Below are 23578 nucleotides of genomic sequence, written 5' to 3'. Positions count from 1 at the left end.
TTTCAGTGTAATTGAATAAAATCTGTGCTCCTTCCTCAGATAGATGCTGTGTCTTTGGTATAATCCTTGCTGACTGTTCAGATGTAACAGGACTGATCTTTCATACCACGACAGCACAGCTGTCTGTTACTCTGCTGGATTATGCCCTTAAATCCAGCAAAGAGAGTTTCAGTGATTTGCATGAAATCACATTTCTTGATAATTGAAATTAATGAAAGTATTAAGTAGTAGTTACATTTAATAACATTTAATCACTCTTAAAGTGAGTCATTAATTGTTTTAATTTAATTTTAAAGGAAGTTATTGAGACTATGAGACAACCCTTTTTAAGCTTCTTTTCTGCTTAACAATTTTTGGCACAGCAGAATCATGTTCTATTTTCTTTTCCTAAAGCTTCACCAGTTATTAAGTAAATGTAACTGCGTTGGGATTGCAAAGTATTGCTCATGCATTACTTATTAACTCCCTAAGAAAAGTAATGTGGCACATTAACAGTATGAAACCTCGCGTGTTCATATGTTACACCTGATCACTGCAATTTTGCAATCTCAGTCTTGTCCTTTCTGCAAAGCAAATCCACAGTACTTTGATCTAAAGTCACAATTATGGCAAAAGCACACACGAAAATGTTAGGATGCCTGGGTCGTTGACCCAGGGTTTTTGAGTTTATTATATTATTTATCATTTCTAGTCTTTGGTTTCTTTGAGTTCTGTCTTATGGTTTATGTCTCTGTCTTCTCTAGTTGCTCTGTCTCCCCTGTCAGCTGTATTCCCTTGTCTAGTTCGCGTCTCTGTGTATCCTTAGTTTCTATATCCCCGTGTCCAGTCAGTGTCTGTGTCTGCCCTGGTCCCACTGTAGTGCCTGCATGTGAGTCTGTGTCTTTTGTTCAGTTTGTGTTTTGTGTTTCCTGTTTTACTTTGAAGGTCTCTGTCTTATCTCAGTGTGTTCAGTTTACGCGTCCTTGTCTCGTCAGTTCTGATTTGCCCCAGCTGTGTTTCCCTCCTGTTACCCATTCCCTGATTGCTCCCTCTGTGTATTTAAGCCCTGTGTTTCTTTGTGTCTGTGTTGTGATCTACCGTTTACGTGGCTGTGTGTTCTGTCAGTCTGCCGGTGTAAGTTTATTTTGATTTTTCCAGTTATGTTATATTTGAGTTTAACATTAAAGTTGTTTTGAGTTCACATCTGTCTCCGGAGTCTGCACCTTGGGTCCTATTCCTGTCTGCACACAGCCACTCACAACAGAAAAGGCCTGAACTAAAGTGATACAATTGTTTGATGAATAATAACAAATTGGGCAATGATTTTATGAACAGTGTTTCTTTAGACAAATAATATGATTACAATAATGTATTGCTTTTTTTTTTTTCTTGCCCCTTGCTTACAATGCATGAAAATTTTAATATTTTCACCGACACCTAGGCACCAGGGATTACTCTACAGCTGAATAAATTAGCTGATTAGTTATTTGACAGAAAATTAGTTTCTTAAATGTGAATATTTCATCATTTTGCATGTTTCTGTGGTATAAACTCCACATTTGGAAGTTTCTGAAAGTTAGTCATACAACTAAAGATGTCTAAATAGGTTCATTTGGCACTAAAAGAATAATAATCCCTGTTTTTCGTTTCTTTCTGACATTTTATGCACAGACAGATTTCAAATATTCAGATGTTTTACAAATACACCTGATGACTGGCTGCAGTCTTGAAGTTCACTATGAAAAATATTACCTTTCTGGAGGATTTCTAGCCTGAAGTCCATTGGGGGTCCAAAAACCAGTAATCTAAAGCTTTGCAAGGCCGGGGCCACAAGGCCGAGCATGGACCCATTATATTTCATAGTGCTCTTCAGTAACGTCCAGCGGACAGGGCCCAGTTTCCATCACACTGGTCTTTGAAAAATGGCTCTTTTACTGAAAACATGTCCTCATACCCGGACCTCTGGCACCACCTAGCGGATCAGTTCAGCATCACTGCTTTTTTAATGAAGCGTAAATTCACGATTGAAGATCTTTTTTCCTTTTGTTGTTCTTATTTCCTGATCACTCTAAGAATCTGATCTTATCTACAGTACCTTCCTTAAAAAAATGCAGGAAAACAAAATATTTGGGCGGTTTTTCTTTCTCCCAATGTTGGAAGCCTAATAATCATCCCTGTATGACAGTACAATCCAAACACTCCTGATTTTAAAATAGCAGGACCATAAAATAAAAATGTAAAAGTATAAATAATTTGAATCCATGTGTCCATGTGCCCAGTGTATTACTCCAAATCAATAGGAAGTTGTTATGAGTGATGACCTTTATCCTTAAAATGAGGCACGGGGCATTCCACATCTATAAGGTGACAGTGGGTTTGGTGAGCACTACCATGATGAAATCAGTAAATGATTCTACTGCGTATCCAGGTCCAGGTGCAACCAAAGCACAATGATGCAGTTTTTCTAGAACATGTCCCAGCAAAGCCAAAGATCTGTTAGTTATTTGACAGAAATACTAAGCTTAATTGAAAGTCTAAAAACTAGAAATGTGAACCTCTACATGACCACCGTAGTTGAAAAAAAAAAAAAAAGAATTGTAGTGGGAAAAAAAGTAAATAGAAGTAAAAATTCAAAAACAACAACTACTTTTAACACTATTTAATGTAGAAAATAATTAAGAGAGATCAGCCACAATATTAACACCTTCTCCATAACTCTAAAACAGCTGTAGCCAGTCGTTGAGTGGACAGCAGATCTCTGAAACTGGTTGCGTGGCATTAGGATGTTGGAGGTTAGACCTCTGGATCTGTGGGCTTTAGCGGTGGTACCTCTCTGACCCGGGCTGGTTCAGTTGTATCCTTAAGATGCTCAAAAATATTGTGATCAACATCTGAGCAGATGTTGTCATGTGGCAGGGTTTTTTGTTTTTATCATTCTAGTTTAAAACCCTGGGTACTGGCTGGAATACATTTACTACACTTTAGTTGTTCTCAAACATCTTCTAGGGTCAAAGCTCACATCCAATGGCCGCTTATACAATTTGAGTTTGCTGTGTTCACTGAGAGGAAGCGTCAAGATCCAACTCACAACACAGATTTATGAGGGAAACTAAAGGTTACCTGATACATCTCAATGCTCTGATAACTCACTTTGGTATCTCCCCCCTCTTCCCTACTCACATTGGACAAGGAAGTTAACTTATCTGTGAACAGCACACGTGCAATGAGACTTCTGTTTGACCTTTGAGGTGTGGATCAGCTCTGTTACCACCACCTCATGCATGCTTTTTTTTAAGTCCGAGTTCCGTCAGCAACCTGAACTTCTGCTGGCAACGTTATCAGTACAATACCAAAAACATGCATTCACTTACAGAAATCAGTTGTCAGACCTCTGAATAGCTGCAATGGTGAAAAACTTGAGTTTCTTTATAATCATCTCAAGTTTCTAAATATTTGGCTTTTGCTTAAAATTCAAAAATCCTGTAAGGTTTTTCATCTTTACTCACCCACAGGTCCAAATTACATTCATTCCCCTCTGTGTTTAATTGGGAAGAGGCCTCATAATCCACACTATGTCAGTTGTGCAATGTAGTGGAGAACTAAGAGCATGTTCAGCATTTTAATAACTCTTTGAGATGGAGATGTGAGATAAGTTAAACATCTTCATAAAGCAGGTGATAGATTGGATGAGGTTAAGAGATTAAAACAGAACAAACAGTTTAAGAGATCTGTAGAAGATTTGTGCTTACAATAAAACAGCAAAATACACAGCCAGTAACAACATAACATGCAAACAATACTAAATAAATAACATGAAATATTTTACAAGCTTTTAAACCATGGATTTCCCAAATTATTAAAATCACTGCCACCAAAACAGTTCTTGATTTATAAAGACATTTCCTAAAAGTAGATTCTTAACTCCTCCTAATAACAATAAAATACCAAAATTCTCTTCTTTTCCCAAAATCTGCCAAGATCAGGTTCAAGTGGAAGGATCTCTGTTGCAATTATGCAAATACACTTCTTGCTAAGGTTGCAGTAATCCAGGGTTCAGGGGTGTAGTTCTTCAGATTTAGAAAGTAACTTCTTTTTCCTTGTTTGATTCCAGCTTAATGTAACCTTTTATAAAATAAATAACATTTTTTACCATAATCATAGTGGAGAAAAACCTTTAAATCAGATTAAAAGTTATTGCTAAAAACAGCACCTTTCATTCAAGTACTTCCTTATGGAAATTTACTTCCTTTTCTTAATTTCTGGTACATTTTCTGCATTAATTTATGAAGGAAATGTCTTTATTTATATAGAGAAAAATACAAAAATAAGGTACAAGGTAGATAGTCGAACTTATACTGGAATATAAAGCAAACCTTCTGTTATTTTTTGGGTTGTCCTGTGTCCTAACATGAGAGCCAGACTGCAACAGTGTGTTTTTGTGTTTTTTCTAGTCAGAAGTAACTTAAAATGTGTGAGCGTCACCTGATCAACTCTTGGATTGTAGTAGATTAGATGTTTTAACAAAGTTTCTGCACATCTTTAAAACTTTCTGTGTATTTACATACCACAAATATATGTTTGTTGGGTTGTTTTAATGAATCGTGTATATCTGAACTATTGTATTGAGTTTATTTACTGACTTTGTTTGCTAAAAAACTAAACAAATTCTACATTTATTAAATTACATGCATAACTATACCTCTTAGATTGTGACAGAAACAGCAGTGTAAGAATTTAAATATGGTTTTTGTATAGTCAGTGATGATGAACCATCTTTAAAGACAGCAAAATTAAGGTTTTATATATCTATTGGACTGTTGGGCTAAGCATGGTGGTTCTAACCTTTACTTATTTTCCATCTCGTCTTCTTTTGATTGGTCCCTTTAGGGCAGGAATGGATCATCTACCTTACCCACCCTATCCCAAGCACCCTCCTGTTTCTGTATGGTCTTCTGCTTTTTCTATTGCCTGGCAGCTTCTATTTCAGCAACCTTTGTTCACTGTATGCGCTCTCTCTTCCGTGCACATGTCCACACCATCTCAGCCTTGCCTCTCTAACTCTGTAAGCACCTGTCCTGAACTGTCCTTCTGACATGTTTCTAATGCTGTCCATTCTGGTCACTCCCAGTGACCCTTCTCCATCTCAGCCTCCTGTCTTTTTGTCAGCGCCACCATTTCCAAATCATACAAAACAGATTGTCTCACTAACATCTTGTGAACTTTCTCTATGCATTGTGGGGAATAATTGTTGCACACACTGCCGTCCAGTAGGTGGCGACATGAGCCTTTAGAGTTCTTCTGAGGTTGTCCAATGAAAACACAGGATGAAGAAGAAGCGACACTCCTGCTAGAAGCTTAGTTTGGACTCGGTTATCTTTCATGCAGTCACCTGTGTGTCACTGCCTTCATGTCTGTGAGCTCAGCACGAACTCGCGGTTGGCAAAGCAGGTTAAGTCCAAAATAAAACACGAACAGCGAAGCTGGTTTTGAAATATGCCGGTGGTGTGAGGTTGGCCAGTGTTAGCACGGAGCTAGCTGCTGTTAGTTTGTTTTGCTAACGCTGAGTTAACCCTGCAGGATGGCTGCTGAGCTCTATATCTACTAATGATGCTCATCAACTAACCTCGGCGTCCGGATTTCGATTTGCAATATATAAATCAAAACATCCGAGTCAGTCCAGTTTCCAGCAGCAGACGCTTGTGCTGGGTTAAACGTTATCAGTGGATGTGAAACCTGAAGCTACCGGCATCCACGGCATGATTCATTCGGTTGTTTGATGGGGATTTTAAGGATCATGATGCTGCCGAAGATCCAGCTTTTGGCTGTTTTGGCATTCGGAGTGGCGATGCTGCTGATCGAGAATCAGATCCAGAAATTGGACGAGTCCAGAGCCAAACTAGGTAAGACCACAGCAAAGGTGGGTTCACCTAGTAACCCAGCTTATTGAGGCTTGAAAACTGAGGCAATGCAACATAGAATTTGTAATTTATAAAAAGTGAAAACATTCGGACAAGTTTTTACCAAAAATTACATTATAGGAAAAAAGTCAGGAGATTTTTAAAACTTAAAAATCATTTACATAACAATGCTGAAAGTCCTCAAACATCGACGTTATTGTGATCAATTTATTTTCATTTTTATTTTCAGTTCAGTTTGGTTTCAGCTAGTTTCCATAGTGGCTTTGCTTATTATTGAATTCAGTGTTTATTATACTCTTTGTTATTATCATCAGATTGTAAGACTGTAAGATAATTTAGAAGAGTAGTGTTTATCAACATAGACATGTGACACACATACATAGATATTCCAGTCTCAATAAGCTTATGCACCAAAGCCTCCCCAGGCTAATTGTGTACACGGATTTGACCTAATTGGAAAAGGATAAACCTGAAAACAACGCCAGTATGTTTTAATTTTGATTTTGATGGAAATCCATATTTTTCCACCCATCAGAAGTATATCCCTTCAAGCACAGGGTTTTCCCTGTTTATGGGAGCTCTGTGAGGCCAAATCATCTACAGCAGGATCTGATCTTCATTTGGCTCTGTGTGTCTGCAAGTTTGAGCTCGTTTCCCAACTTTAGAAGAAATTTGGGACACTGAAAAACGCTGACACTGGAGGCTATATCCGTTTAGAAACCAGGAGATTAGTAGTAGTTTTGTGCAATGGACTTCTAAGATAAACACAAACAGTGTTTTTCATCACTTACTAATAAAGTTTGATTGAAGCGAGCTGTACACGTGTATATCGGGAATATGTGCTCACAGCAAAATGTGAAATAGTGACTTATAATAAATCTTATTAGTTTATATTCAAGGATAATAATTATCACATTTTTTTGACTAAATTTATTCAGAGGGGATGTGTCGCCCTGGCAACCAAGAAAATTAACCCTGGTCATCCGCATTTTATAAGCCTAATCAAGCAGATGTTGTGGAAGTGATAATTAAGTATTTTAATGTTTAAAATAATACAAATGAATACAATAGAATAGAAGATGTTTCACCTCTCATTTGAGAAGCTTCTTCAGTTTTAAGTCCAAATGGCAGAGAGTCCCAGCTATTTAAGCTGTATTGGGAGTTGTCCCTTAAGAGGGTCGTAGACTCATCACATGAGCCAAGGTATGAAAAAGGGTGTGGGTCATTATTAACAGAGGTATTGGGTGAAACCATTTTAAGACCTTGCCTCACCCTGTCCTGTGACCTATTGAGATCAAGTGACATGAGTGGGTGTTAAGGTGCTTCGGAAGGGATCTCAACACTGGATTGCGGGTGGCAGACAGTTGGTGTTGTAAGCCACCCCCTCTGTGCACATACAGTGGCTTGCAAAATGAATCAATTTTATTGGAATTCCACGTGAAAGACCAACACAAAGTGGCGTACACGTGAGAAGTGGAACGAAAATCATACGTGATTCCAAACATTTTTTACAAATAAATAACTGCAAAGTTCAAGGGGGCCGAATACTTTTGCAAGCCACTGTAGATGGCTCTTTCAGTCCATCTGTCTTCTTTGTCTTTTAGATGCAGATGTACAGCTGAGTCTTGTCCTGTTGAGGTGGCTCTTCCGTGTTGTGCCATGTGTTTATGGACTGGCTCTTTGTTTTCTCCACTGTAGAGGTCTGAGCGTTCCTCGATGCAGAAAACAGCATATATTACGTAGTTTAGTTTTTGTTTAGGAGTTTTGTCCTTGGGAAGAACCAGTGTTTGTCTGAGTGTATTGGTGGGTTTGAGGTATACTGGGATGTCATAGTTGGAGAAGATTCTCCCGAGTTTCTTTGATAAACTTGCTACATAAGAGATAACAATATTGTTCTGTTTGTCATTCATTTTCTCCTTAGTTGGTGTAATATTTTAAGAGCTTTCTTTACCTATGTGTGTTCCCTTTCTTTCCCTTCTGGCTTAGAGGGAATGTTTTTGGCTCAGTGTTGCAGGGTCCTGATTACTTCAAGTTTGTGTTCCAGAGGGTGGTGGGAGTCAAAGAATAGGTACTGATCTGGGTGTGTGGGCTTCCAGTAAACTTCAATGTTGAGGTTTCCTTTCTCTTCAAAGAGGAAGTCCAGTCGCTTTTCTTTCCAAGTGCCTTAAATTTCCATGACCTGGATGACTGAGAACCTACACAGACATTGTGTGCATTCCACAACATATCTGAAGTCATTGCTCATGATTGGACCCTTCTCTCAGTTAATGCCACATTGACGCCCTGCGAGATCAAGGCCAAAACTCATCAATCAAAGATGATTTAAAAGGCTAAAAACACACCCAAATCTGCAAACATAAAATTTCCAACTGAAAAAATCCTGATCTTAAATATCAAAAGTTATACTGTATCAAAGTAAAGATGAAAGTAATTAATGCTTACAGGAAATTAACACAGAAAAAATAACTGTACATGTTTTTTTTAGTTTGAATAAACTGTTGAAGTTGTAGTTTCAGTATTTTTATTCCTCAGCCATCAAAGGTTCCCTGAAAATCTTCTGAATTCGATAACAAGAAGTCATATGTGTATCTACTAGGATGCTGAGTAGCACTGACGCCTGCCAGTGTACTCAGTTTAATCTTTTTTCTTGAGAAAGATTTTGTTCCAGATTCGGCTCCATAGCCATCTCAACGGCATTTTGACATTTTTACGTCATACAAAATATGCTTTCAAGCGGCTCTCATTAAATACAAATGCATTAGTTTAACCTCACCATTTACACTGTGCTCAATTTGGACTGCTTTCACTGTCGTTCTTGCTTAAAGACTGGTCTGACTATTTTTTCTTCCATTTAATCAACCCGTAAATAAGTTACCAGGAACACACGCCTAACAGAAAAATATGCACGCATCCCATTTTCTTTAATCTTTAATATAAGTGACCATCCATCTGCCTTAAAATGGAGACAAAAGGAACTCAAACAGCCTCCACCCCCTGAGCTTCATCAGCCTTCATCATGTCAGACAGTAAAGGATTTGCTGGATGTTGCAGCATACTGAGCGCCACACATCCGGTCTAAGAGACACAAGGCCATTCGCGTAATTGTCTTTAATTAACATTGCAGTGGAGAAAAAAAGAGGGAGAAAACACCTTTAATTATGCCTCCTGTCAATGTTATCATCAAAAGCCTAATTACTTGTTTTGATGTTATTGTGCTTTGAAGGACTTGTTGTTTTCTTTAATTAAGGCATGCTAACTAACAAGCTTCACTGGCCTTATGCCATGTTCCTGTGGGAGGGGAGAATCTCATCTCAGGGTTTATTTCATCTGGCAGCTGCCAGTCTGCTCCTGCTCCTCACTCATTCCAGCTGTTTAGCTAATCAGCAAATACAAAGAAGACGAATAGGAAGACATAAAGGTTAAATAAATCTCTTCGAACAACATCCAGCTACCTGGCATGCAAATTGCTACCTAAAACTACTGACTGACTATTTCATGGTGGTGTGATAAGCTGGAGTGACTGTCCTTTTTTAGTGCTAAATCGAATATTATAATATTGTGCTTATTCAGTTGTGCGCTGTATAATTAAAATGTTAACAACAGACTGTGTTTACTTGCTTGTTCAGAACGCACCATAGCCAGACACGAGGTGGCCGAAGTAGAGCAGCGTCACAGCGAATACGGGGGTGGGCGGGAAGTTCCGCCGATAGTAGAAAACGACGACACGGTCATCATCTACAACAGAGTGCCCAAAACAGCCAGCACGTCCTTCACTAACATCGCCTACGACCTGTGTGGGAAGAATCGCTTCCACGTTCTGCACATCAACACAACCAAGAACAACCCTGTCATGTCTCTACAAGACCAAGTAAGACCTCACACACTCAGCCAAAATGACAGAGTAACGTTTATTATATTTTGCGCAGGAATACATTTTTAAAGGCTCTGTTTATGCTTCTATACCTAGACAGATCGCAGACACGATGTAAGATTTTGAGATCATGCTCGGGTTCCTCCGCTGAAATGTGGTCCTGGAGTATTTTCCACTAATGTTTCTTCTGTATCTTAGAAATATTCATTATTGTCCCTCATCTCACTAGGTTGAGCTAACTTTGTTTTTGACATATTTCTGCAACTCTTACATGCTGAAGTCCTAGAGAGAATATTTAAGAATGTGCAATCTTCAGGTCAGACAAAATGTGTTTTTAAAGTTTTAACATTTAGTATCCCGTTTGCTTCCTTGTTTACTTGCAAGCGATCCCCTTTCCTGCTTTTGTGCCAGTGTTGGCACATTGCTGCATTTCTTATTCTCATTAATAACACTTGTAATAAACAGAGTTGCCAATTTCATGCTATTCTGATGATCCACATCACTCATGAAAAAGGTACTCTGTGGTGGTGGAAGGGAAAATCATCTGCGGCTGTTGTCTGTTAATGAATCCCTCTCTCCGGTGTGTTTGTTTGCACGTTGAAAATAATGAAACCTGATGATATTTTGGTTTGAGAATTGTCTGTGTCTTTCTCCGCATCCTGTTACTCTTAGTGAATGTTTACTGCTGAGAGCAGCTCAGTTCACACAGTGTAAATGACCTGAAGCTATAGTGGTGTTATTTGTAGTTGCCAATGTAATATCCTGTCTGCCGTCTCACAACAGGCTCGCACCTACTCACCACCCCCACCACACACACACACACACACACACACACACACACACGCACACGCGCGCGCGCACACATACGAGGGTAAACAACAGTCTGCAGTCCCGTCACGGCCAAGAGTCATTTTTATATATGAACACTTTTGTATCAAGTTAAAACATCCAGTCCAGCCAAGGTATGTTTGACTTTGTGATATTTATTAATAGTGTAGGGTGATATTAATCACCCATATTAGACTGTTTTTATTAGGTTAGATTTGGTTTATATTTATCAACACTGCTGGTTTTGGTGTCTGTGATGAAATACATTTATAAGCGATGCGTTATATGCTAAGAGTGTTTACATATTGTGATTCAGCACGTCACCGTCTGCGACGCCAGTATGTTTGCAGTCTTTCTGTCATGCTTGGTTTTATAACTCCAACTGTGGGCTGTTGTATACTGAATACTGTTCATACAAGCAGATATGATTGCAAATGTGAATGAGGTCTTGTGTTGTGCCTTGGGCACAAAAAGTCCCTGAACTTCATATTAGCTTAGTGTTTGTTTGCTTCTGTTTTGTTTTCCTGACTGCAGCATTCAAGAACCAGTTTTATTCCAGAAGATTTCAATATTCCCATCACCCTGTTTCCCTGTGGGCTTGATATGCTGTGGTATAATTCTCTATGTGTCCTTACATTTCACTTTTCTGTAATAAAGTTTTGTTCACATCTAAATCTGTCTTTCTTAACTCTCTCAAAGTTTTTGGCCTTGTTTGCTCTCCTCAGCATTTGGTCACAGATGCTGCTCGTCCTCTCAGCATGTAAACGGCCTTTCTTTGACAGTATTCTTTCTATTTAGAGGCTTTTGTTCTCTATTTAGAAAATTCTATGAATCTATGAAGTAATTTTCAGTGATTTGTGCTTTGGTTCCACCTGATCCACTTTCCAGTGTTTTAGTGCTCCATGTGCAGTTTCCTTAGAAACCTTTTAGTAGACACACAATTTAATCATCTTCATTTCATCCGAACACTGTTTGAACACAGTGTTACAGCTTAAGGAACCTTTTATACAGACGTCGGTGCCAGAATTTGATTGAAATAATTTTTTTAATGTTACCAGATTATGTGCCTTATTTAAGTAAGAACTTCTTTTCAAGCTTACATAAACACATTTTAAGTAATCTCAGAGTTTTAGATCATTACGTTATCATGATGTGATGTTTACACCATTAATACTCATGTTTCATTTCTGTAGTATCTTTATGATAAAGAATTTCTGTACTCCAGTTTCCTCCCACAAGCTGAAGACACGCATGTTAGATCAGAGTGCGATTGTGTCTCTCTATGTTAGCCGTTCAGTGGACTGACAGACGACCTGTTCGGTATGTATCCTGCCTCTGTGACAGCTGGGTTAGGCTCAAGCCCTCTAAATTGGATAAGTGGTTTAGAAAATGGATGGACATTAGCTACTTAACGCTTGTTTTTACTTTGACATTCTACTTTGAACTTCTTCTCCTTAAACAGCAGCTTTTGTGACTCATCCAGACCAAAAACATGCATGGATAAAAACATGCCTGGATAACAGTGTTTTGACCTCCAGGGCTCCACCCTGTCACATGACCAAAAATTATTAGTATTTATTATTCATTATCAAAATGTGTTCCAGTTGTAAATAGGAATGCAAATGCTCATTTGTTCATTGGGAAGGGTTGACACTTTTGCTGTATTTGAACTCTGCGCTGTAACTGAGTAAAGTTTGTAGCAACATGTAGCACAAACATTTCTGTTGTGGCTCCGTTTCCCCGCGGCTCCGTAATTAGTTTCCATTATCTTTGTCTCCAGGTGCGCTTTGTCAGGAACGTCACCTCATGGAGAGAGATGAAGCCCGGCTTCTACCACGGCCATGTAGCTTATCTGGACTTCTCAAAGTAAGGCCCTTCATTTCCTGTAATACCATTAATATCCAGATTAGTTACAAACAGCCAGCAGAGCAGATAAAGGGAGGTCACGTATTGATCGCTAACATGTGCTTTAGTGTTGATTAATGGCATTGTTGTCCTTATCTCCCCTGACACTATCATCTCTGTGATCACAGGTAATTATTCTAATGGTCTAAGTGTTTCTCAGTGAGAGAGATTCGGTTAACTTGCACTCTCACTCCCTGATGCTGCTCCATGCTTTCACTAGGGAGAATATGCTTTTTGAATGCAATAAAATTCAGCAGCACAGCTTCATGTGCTGCTGCAGTGAAGTATAAATTAAGTCTTGAAAGATTTTAAAGAATGTGCCCTCCCTTTTCTTTTTGTTCAGACATGGCGTGAAAGGTAAACCACTGTACATCAATGTGGTGCGTGATCCCATAGAGCGCCTTGTATCGTACTACTATTTTTTACGTTTTGGAGATGACTACAGACCAGGCCTTCGACGAAGGAAACAAGGAGACAAGAAGGTGCTTCTTTTACAGCTTGCATCCTTTTCGAATGACCTGTTTTTTTGTCTGGATAATACAATGACAAGTGTTTCGCATTGTGTTTCAGACCTTTGATGAGTGTGTGTCATCAGGTGGGTCTGACTGTGCTCCGGAGAAACTGTGGTTGCAGATCCCTTTCTTCTGTGGTCACTATTCAGAGTGCTGGTGAGTGGGCTGCACCTGACAGCCCGATCATTCTCTTTCTCTGAACTGCTACAACTCCTGTTTAGGCTGCTAGCTTAGCATCAACGGGATGCAGCAGTGGCGCAGAGCAGAAGTCGTTTCGAAGGGACAAAATGGGAAATACAAATAAATGTAGAGAGGGTGCATGTCCAGCATGTCCCGGGTCTGCCCCAGGGCGTCCTCCCAATGGGACATCCCCAGAACACCTCACCCAGGAGCCATCCTTGTCAGATGCCCAAACCACTTCAAATGACTCCTTTCAAAGTGAGGAATAGTGGCTCTACTCTGAGGGCCTACCAGATGGTTGAACTCATCACCCTGTCTCTAAGGGAGACGCCAGCCACCCTTTGAGGAAAGCTAATTTCTGCCTCTTGTATATATGATCTCATTCTTTCAGCCACTACCCAAAGCTCGTGACCGTAGATGAGGGTAGGAATGTAGATCGGCCGGTAAATACAGAGCTTTGCCTTTACACTCAGCTCTCTCTTCACCACGACGGACCCAATCCGTCTGTCGATCGCTCGCTCCCATCAATTGTGAGCTTCAGAGGACCATGGCTTCAGACTTGGAGTTGCTCATTCCCACTGCTTCACACTCAGCTGTGAACTGCTTCAGTGCGAGCTGGAGGCCACCACCTGACGAAGCCATCAGAACCACATCATCTGCGAAAAGCAGAGATGAGATTCTGAGATCGCCCAAATGAAAGCCTTCCACCACTTGGCTACGCCTAGAAATTCTGTCCCCTAAAAATTATGAAAAGCATCAGTGACAAAGGCGGAGTCCAACACCCACCTGGAAACAAGTCCAACTTATTGCCGGCTATACGAACCAAGCTCTTGCAAGGATCAAATGGCTCGTAGCAATGGGCCAGAAGCCCTATACTTCCGAGGCACTTTCCACAGAAGACTCAGAGGGACACGGTGAAACGCCTTCTTCAGAGTCCACAAAACACATGTAGACTGGTTGTGCAAACTCCTATGTACCCTCAAGTAATCTCGAGAGGGTAAAGAGATTAAAGAGGTCCAGTGTTCCGTGAAAAGGACGCAAACCACATATTTCCTCCTGTATCCGAGGTTCAGCTAACGGACAGACTCTCCTTTCCAGCACCCTGGCATAGATTTTCCTGGGGGGGCTGAGGACTGTGATCCCTCTATAGTTGGAGCACACTGTCCAGTTTCCTCTTCTTAAAGATCCATTCCAGAGGTATGGCCTCTAACCTCCAACAACATTGTAGAGGCATTGATAACCAAGACAGCCTTGCAGCATTGCCTCTACCAGGCATTCTTAGCGCACCTTCACTATACCTTTAGGGGCCCGCAGGTCTCTCCAGTATCATCCCTGCCACAGGGTCCAACACACCACCAGGTGGTGATCAGTTGACAGTTCAGCACCTCTCTTCACCCAAGTGTCCAGAACATACTGCTGCAGATCTGATGATACATTTACAAAATCGATGATCAACCTGTGACCTAGGGTGTCGTGATTCCACGTGCACTTATGGATACGCTAGGGTTCAGATCTGGGAGGCCGTTCCTCCCTTCACGCCCCTTCAGGTCTCACTGCCGTTGTTGACATGAGCGTTCAAGTCTCCAAGTGAGACGACGGAGCCCCCAGGTGGAACACCCTCAAGCACTCCACCCACCCACGGATACCAAGAAGGTCTGGTACTCTAAACTGTCGTTCGGGGCATAAGGGCAAACGAAAGGGAAACAGGCTCAGGGAACCAAACCCTCTTGTTCACTGGGAAAAACTCCAACATAGTGGCAGCAAGCTGAAGGGGTACTGAAATACTCGTCCCTGGTAACCCTATCCCGGGCAGCGTGAGCTGTTTCCTAGATCTTTCACTTATAGGGGTTTTTGAATCGCTATTTGTCTGCTCCCTCACCCAGAGATAGCCCCTGGGACACACAAACCCCTCCAACACGAATAAGGTAGTGAGTCATGGAGGAGTGTCATTACATCTTAATAGAATCTTAATGTAAGGATTAATTGAATGTAATGTAATTAACTATCTACTAAAGTGTAATTAACTGTCAGTGTCTGTTATAAAATGTTAGATGACTGTTTTGAATTAGTCGCAGTGTGACAATTTATTCTTTCTCCAAGCTGAGTGAAAGAAAAGGCTCCATCTGTTGTTTGTAAACAGTGATGAGGATATGGTATAGTTCTGTTTGGGGTTTTTTCTCCTCACTAATCACATATTACACAGACGATGTAAACAGCACATATATAGATATATAGTCCACAATCTGTGTACTCAGACTGATTAGTGACTGAACAGCCTGTGGCAGAAGCAGTATTTATATATGTCCAACCTAGGATCTTCTCATTAAAGCCTCCCTATCCTCCAAAAGAAGAAAAACATTCATCATTCATCCTCATAACCCTCAAATGTCTTGTGAAAGCCTAAGACAGATTTTTTTTGTCAGCATTATTCTAAAATTTCACCTCAACAATAGGAATATGTATATTTTTAGCTTTTTGTACAGTGAAATTAGAAATGTGACTAAAATCATAATTACTCAGTACAGTTTGGAAATGACTTTGAATTCCCTTTGGAGATTATTTTGATTATTTTCAAATAAATAATAAATAAACTGAGTCATTCATTTTCATTATTAAGAATTAAACAGTAAATGAGTGTGATCACAGTAACCTTGTTACTAATGCATGCAGTTTGACATTTTTCCTTTCATGTAGTCATTTTCTTTTAATGATCAGCATTCCTGGACATTGTGCTCTTTAAATGCAACAACGGCTTTGCTCATCACTGAGAACATTTAGAGTTTGCTGGAAGAGCGCTAGCATGAAAATAAGAACGGCAGAATTCAAGAAAGCTGCTCAGTCTTTGCATAAAACCCACCTATCGCTAGGGAGTATTGTGCAGTGATGTCAAAGACGTAGATAAGTAACAGAAGAAAAGCCTGGCCTTCAGATGAAGCGATCCAAATTAAACTCAATCACACTGTGATCTCCGTTTCTTGTGCAGGAACGCGGGCAGTAGATGGGCTCTGGAACAGGCCAAATACAACCTGGTAAATGAGTACCTGTTAGTGGGAGTAACGGAGGAACTCGAGGACTTCATCATGATCCTGGAAGCAGCACTCCCACGCTTCTTTAAGGGAGCCACAGATCTCTACAGAACAGGTAGCAACAAAACACAAATTCATACTGTTACTTCTTATTTGTGGCTGTGATGCCCTTAAAACGAGCCCTGTCAGTACTGGAGTTACTTTTATATGACGAATCCTTTTCCTGGTCTCAATTTACACTTAACTGACTGAATGCTTTTTTTAGTAGAGCAGTAACAACATGCTACCTGGAATCATTAAACCTTCTTGTGTTCCTCCAGGAAAGAAATCCCACCTTAGGAAGACCACAGAGAAGAAGCCCCCCACCAAAGAGACAATAGCCAAGTTGCAGCAGTCAAACATCTGGAAAATCGAAAATGAATTTTACGAGTTTGCACTTGAACAGTTTCAGTTTGTGCGTGCCCACGCCGTCAGGGAAAAAGACGGAGAACTCTTTGTCCTTGCACAGAGCTTCTTCTATGAAAAGATCTACCCCAAAGTGAACTAAAAGTGTCAACAGAAAAGCATTAACAAAGCTGCACAGGGACAAGTCGTGTACACTGGGAAAGTACGAGACATTAAGCAGTGCTGGTTTCACTGGGGTCTAGTTGGGAAATCCTTTCAGACACTGTGGTGAAATTTCTACTTTTTTTATTGCTAGTGCAGCTGTTGAGAAAACGAAGGTGTCAGTCTATACTGTGAGAAAGAATTTCCCAAACCTTAAGACAAGAAGGGTTTTTTACCATGTTTGATGTTTGGGTGGACTTTCAAAATAAAAGCAGGAAACCTCAACTACTTCAGCAGCTTCAAAACAGTGTTTAGTGCAGATGGTCACGGCTACATTCCTACATGCTGTGTTAACATGTTTTTGGACCAAATTGTAGCAAAAGAAAACAGATTGGATCATTGCATCCTTTGGTGCGTGACTGGTAATTTTTTATTCCACAGAGATCTTCTCAATTTTTACATGTTTCACACATTATTTCAGTGATTTATCACAGATATTAATGTGCATGTTTTTTCTTAAAAGACAGCTGCTGTTCTTTTGGGTTTTTTTAGTCTGAAAGGACAACCTGGAGTAGGAGAAAGGTACTAATGACTAACAGCTGGAATGTTTGAGTACAGTACTACTGCAAGCAAGAAGAAACTGATAGTGCCTTTATATTAATGTATAGAACATTTCTTTAATATTATTTTTCCTCTGATCCCACATTCACTTTCCTTTTATTTTGGCGCATTGCTTCTATGATTACTGTTGTTTTTCACTCTCCACAGTAACACTCTGAATATAAACAAATAACTGCAAGTTTGTGTGATGAATTTTGTGAATAAGTTTGTTTGGCTTTTAAAAGGTGATTTACTTGTTTTATGCAACTTTAACCAAATGATACAGTATGAAATGACTTCGACATACCCAGGATATATTTCACACACTGTAACAGTGGCAATCAAGCTATAAGCAGTAACACAAAAGTGTTGATAAACTCCATCCAAGCTATGAGCACGTTCATATGAATGTTGGCCGTGTGCCTGAGATGTAGACAAGTCCACTGACAGCAGAGCGAGGGATTTTTACAAAGGAAGATAAAACTATAACATTACAGTAGCATGAAGAAATTACACAATCTTTGGTAATGTGGTTATTGTGGATTAGTGGATAATACTAACTTTCCACTCTCCACTTCTGGCGTAGAAGCGATGGTTTTTCCCCCTAATTGCGTATTTAGAAACTGGCATCTTGGAGCAGCCATTTGACTGCATTAACAGCTGGATCACTATCTGGGGATATTCGCCAGGTGAATGAATCAGTTCAGTTTTATTTATATAGTGTGACCTGACAACAGTCACCTCAGTCTGCTATTCTGCATCAGTGTAGTTTTACAGACAAATGAATGGACGAGACCCCACGAGCCAAATTTGCCGACAGTGGAAAGAAAAAAACCTCTTTTTAACAGGAAGAAACCTCCAGGAGAACCTGGCTCGGGGAGGAGCGGGTATCAACCGCATGGGTGGGTTGGGTGATGAGTAGAGTGTAGTGACATTCACAGTTGCATTAATAGGAATTTGCGTTAAATTAGATATTTGAGAGTTTCGCAGCCAAATGTTTTGCAGAATCCATCAGCATACAGTTTCAAATACTCTGTATGCTTACCTTCATTCTATTGGATCAGGGATAGTATGGATATTGGATAGAAATATGTTTGAGCTTTAAACATGTTAAACCCATACAAGAGAGGTTCAGAAATAACTGGATCCTTAGCTACTAAATTTTTTAGTAGAGAACTCTGTCATTTCACCTGACTCCAACTTGATTTGGAGGAAGGAAAAATGTAATTGTCCACATACTTATGGTCTGGACCGTACTTGTGGACAATCCAGCCTGTTTTTGCACCCTTTTTAGATCCGTTACAGTGATTTACATGAGCCCAGTAACTCTTGACTCTATTTCTCGTCTTTTGGCTCCATAATTACAGAATAATTGCCTCGCTATATCTTACTCAACAGGGAGTACTTAACCACTGAAACCGTGAAATAACACACTGGGACGGGATGATCTGCTGAAGTCAGCTGTATTACCAACTCTTGCCTCCTCTCTGATGGGAGAATAGGCAGTGGGGAGGGGAAGTGTCTGTGGGGGGAGAGCACTACCATGCTCCACCAGTCCACAGCCTGTTCCTGTGTCTGCACAGAGACGAGCACAAAGGCCCCAACCCACATTTGATGCTTTGTGGCCATGGACACAAGGAGAGGCTGCCTGTCTCAGAAAATAGAACTCAATTAACAGTTTTGCTGCAGGCATATTGGAACATTGTTTCATTAATGAGATGAATACAGTCTGATAATTACTTCATCTCAATTAGGAAAAAAGGCTACACTCTATATTGATTGTGCCTGATGAGCTTGAAGGTTAATTAGGAACACGATTTTTCAAAAGTCTATGCTGCTCTTGTAGCTGTTTGTGGTTGACATTCTGGTTTAAAGCAGGTCTTCCCATCACAATAAGACCACTTCATTTGTTTCGTTTAGCAAAAATAACCTGCTCTTCCTTAACCTTGAAGCCAGCCTGTGTTCTAAGCACTCTGATCCACAAGAGGGAGCCGTGGTGCTGCTGAAAACCTGCACATAGCAGCATGGGTTCTTGGACTGACTGCAACGCTTCAACAGGCCCACATTAATGCACCTGTGCAAAGCCAAATGGAACAAACTAACAGTGCATTACCATTAACAATACAAATTACACCATTAGGCACACTTGGCTCACAGGCCTAGTGACGGCTATAAATAGTTTCACTTGGTCTTGGACAATTTGCGCCGTACTTGCATAATGACGGCAATCAAATTAATTCAGGATGTGTGACTGAAGTTTCCTGCAAACAGGAACACGTTGGGCTTTTTTTAGTGGTTTGTCTCTTCCTTTGCAAGAAGAACTGATCAGCAGCTTTGATATAAGTGAAATTATCTAATGTAGTATGCACAATAATGACCTCTTTTTGTCAATGGAAGTTGGCTGGACCTCTCCAAATGGCCCTCTGGATTGGCTTTGAAGCCTTTTTCAGCAGACCATAGGAGACCCAGCACAGTTTTTGCAGCTAGCTGACCTCAAAGTGGTTTCACTACTGCTCCATAAAACAAACAGAGCAGAGCAGAGGCAGCTTGACTGCCCCTCGCTGGGACTGTGGACAGGACCTTAAAGCGCTTGGCCAAAGGGGACCATTATGTGTACTACTTCTCTCTGTGTTTTATGTAAATGCGCCACGCTGCAGTGGAAGGTAAAATTAAGCCAGCATGTCAGAGGCTCTGGGCCAAGAAAACCTCAAGTGTCCCTGATATTTTACTGGAGCCTGGTGCAGATGATAGATTGTAGTTGATGGGAGGGAGAGAAAATGATGGAGGCCATCATCATCATAAAGCATCGCCAGACTCATCCATTAATGCTTTCTTGCCTTCTGGCCTGTTACTCATTGACATTTCATGATGTGAAAAGGATAGTTGAACAAGACAAAGACTCTTCAGCCACACTAGCAGCTATTTGAGGCTACACAGATAGTTTACCCCCTCCAGTATCAGCATTACATTTAAGACACGGGGCTAAGCATCCATTTCTATGGAGGAGAAGTACATGGTAATGTTTGGGGAAACTCACAAACTGCTTGCCTGAAAACACTTATGTGATCCTAAAATACACTAATAACCATCACACTAAAAATATTGTGTCAACGCAAAAAAAAAAAAAAAAAGATCTTACTCAAACTGTTGACCAGAATTTCAGTGCTGTGGTTCATCACCAAACACGTGCTAAAATGAAAAGTATTCCCGTCAGCAACAGTGTTGTCTAAGGAGCAAATATCAGTTCGCTACACAAACTGAAATGGTGAACATGACTACGGTGAACACTGTACTGTTTACCATAGACTTAACTGGCTATAGGTATGAATGTGATCATAGACGGTTGGCTGACTCTGTGCATTAGCCCTGTGACAGACTGGCGATGTGTCCGGGGCGTACGCTGCCTCTGTGACACTGAACTGGATAAGCAGAAGAAAATGGATGAATGAAGGGATGCAAAACATTGACATAACTACTGTGACATCAATCACAGTAAGAAATACCATTTATCTTGCTTGTGGCCTCTAATGAGGATCATAAATTACAAAATTATCATGATGTTGCATTTAATAAGGCCTCGAATCAGTAATTTAAACCTTAGTCATCAGAAAAGCAAAAAGGTTGTTCTCTATTATATTTACCTGGACGTCTTTTTCCAACCATGAGTCGCCCCCTGCTGGCTGTAGAAAGAATGTCGCTTTACCACAGTCTTGGACTAGCCTCACTATTTAGACTTGGAAGAACCAGTTTGATTTGCGTATTTGTTTTTTTGTTTTTTTAATATCTTCTTTGGAGTAAATTGTATTTAAGTGTGCTTTTCATCACACAGAAAGACTTTTTAAACGCTTTGAAATGAATTCCAAAAAAAAGTCCACCCATTATCTTCCACATCCAAAGACGGCTCATGGTGGCAGCAGGCTAAGCATGGTAATCAAGACATCCTTTTACTCTGGCCACACTTTCCATTTCCTCCCGAGGGATCCTGAGGCATTCTCAAGCCAGATGAGAAATATAATCTCTCCAGCAGGTTCTGGGTCTACCCCGGGGTCTCTTCCTAGTTGGCCATCCCAGAACACATCCAAAGGGACATGCCCAGGCTGCTCCACACCCCAAAACTATGCCTGGCACCCATCTCTTGGTGAGGGCTCCAGTTTTCCACTTCCGGGTGAGGTTAACTAGTTCCAAGAACTGTATTTCATTGGGCTTTTCTGAATTGCTCATTGTCTGGTCCCTACCCTGGGACTTATTTGGCATGGGAGATCCTACCTGGAGCTATTGCTCCAGACAATACAGCTCCCAGGATGACAGGAACAAGCAAATGTCTCCTACTGTGGTGTCAGTGAGAAAATATAGTAAGTGCTGATCAAAACAGAACATCATTGTTTTGTGTTACTCATGTTTTACTTATACAAGAGCGTTGCCAATTAGGGACCATCAGTGCTTTGAGCTAAATGCTAGCATCAGTATGTTGCAATCGAGCCTGATGTCATTACTCTTGCAGGTGACAGGGAAGGGAAGGCGTGTAGAGAATTGATGCCGTGTGCATCAAACAAAATGTTCTTTCATCCAGATGGTTGGAGGAGTCTTTGAGGGTTTCAGAAATTCTTTCAGAACAGCAATAACTCTTGCTGAATACCCCAAACTTTTTAAATATCACCAGTAATAGACGTTTAGCTCTGTGAAGAAAATAATCGCTTGTCACTGCCATTGTCCTTAAAATAAAAGACATTTAGCTACTGAGTATAGGACCCAAGAAGTTTGGAGCGAGAGACGTTGTACGGACTAAAAGTCAGGAGGTCTCGGTCTCTGGTGCTTCAGGTTTGACCATTTTTCTTTTTAGTTTTATTTAAGTCTCATCATATCTCACTGTGGGTCTGTTTAGGGGTGACGTGGTAGCTCAGCTGCTCTACTTCTTTGGTCCACACTGAAATTTATGTTTCTTTGTTTTATTGCTGATAACATGATGCAATAAATGATGATGCAATAAAAGAAATGATTCAGGACATTTAATCTAATTTGACAGAAATACCAATCCTCTATCGAGTGATTGATAGAGCAATGGCTGGATTAAATTGAATCAGATAAAAGGTCTATCATTTGCCTGGTGGTGATGCTTTGACCTTTGCTTTAGCAAGAGGCTCTCTAAGGTTGTTAGAGTTCATTCCGAGGCAGACATCAAACTTTCAAAAATTTAATAAAAAGCACAAAGTTGGACTAACTTGGAGGAAAAGTCTGGGGGATCACCAAAGTAGGGTTCCGCCTCTAAGGGCAATGTACCAAACATAATGGCAATATATGTAATAGCTTTGGCGATATTGGTTAATTGGCTAATGATCTGTGACTGTCAACTCATCAAATCATCAACATTCGATGACAGTTTGCTCCACGCAGACCCAAAAGGCCCCTAAAGTATCAGCAGGCACAGAAACACTCACCTCTAATGGAAATCCCTTAACCAAGATCCGGTGACTGTAGAGGCCATTTGACTACGGTGATCTCATTGTCATGTTCAAGACACCAGTTTCAGATGATCCGACCTTTGTGCAGCGAGTATTATCCTGCTGGGTAAGTAGAAGATGGGTGTACTGTGGTTACAAAGGGATGGACATGGTCAGCAGCATTACTCAGGTAGGCTGATTTCCTTAAACAACACTTAGTTAGATATACGGGGCTCAAAGTATGCAAAAAAGTATGCACAGAAGGCCGGATGGATCCATGCTTTTAATGTTGTTCATGCCAAGTTCGGACCCTGCAATCTGAATGACCAGGGATCGGTTTTGTAATCTTATATTGTCTAGTTTTGGCAAACCTGTGTGAATCCTAGCCTCATTTTAATATTCTTAGCTGACAGAAGTGGCAGTCTGTGTGGTCGTCTGCTGCTGTAGAACATCTGCTTCAAGGTTCAACCTACTGCGTGTTCGGAGATGCTCTCTCCTGCATACCTTGGTTCTAACATGTGGTTATTTGAGTTACTGCTGAATTCCTATCACCTCGAAGCAGTCTGGCCATTCTCCTCTGAGCTCTGGCATCAATAGGTCATTGTCATTTTTCTGACTACTCTTTGTAAACACTACGGATGCATGTGTAGGATGAGCAGTTTCTGAAATACTCACACCAGCCTGTCTGACAACAGTGGAGTTGCTGCCCATGTAATTGGCAGATGAGATATTTGCAATAACAAGCAGTTGAACATTGGACTGACTGAAATAGCCA

General features: G+C 40.5%; 1 protein-coding gene across 1 annotated transcript; it reads left to right on the top strand.

Moving 5' to 3' along the window:
- The first annotated feature begins 5281 nt into the window (after positions 1–5281).
- Positions 5282–21135, top strand: hs2st1b (heparan sulfate 2-O-sulfotransferase 1b). Its single transcript, XM_005919785.3, has 7 exons — positions 5282–5879; positions 9524–9765; positions 12377–12462; positions 12845–12983; positions 13072–13169; positions 16177–16334; positions 16540–21135. The coding sequence occupies exons 1-7, from the start codon at positions 5756–5758 to the stop codon at positions 16764–16766; spliced, it is 1074 nt and encodes a 357-aa protein (XP_005919847.1). The 5' UTR covers positions 5282–5755; the 3' UTR covers positions 16767–21135.
- The last annotated feature ends 2443 nt before the right edge of the window (positions 21136–23578 follow it).

This window comes from Haplochromis burtoni, unplaced genomic scaffold (genome assembly GCF_018398535.1).
Source record: "Haplochromis burtoni strain Fernald_Lab_line unplaced genomic scaffold, NCSU_Asbu1 Contig_13, whole genome shotgun sequence".
NCBI lineage: Eukaryota > Metazoa > Chordata > Actinopteri > Cichliformes > Cichlidae > Haplochromis > Haplochromis burtoni.
The sequence above is the reverse complement of the archived record's forward strand: the minus strand, read 5'-3'. Positions and strand labels throughout refer to the sequence as shown.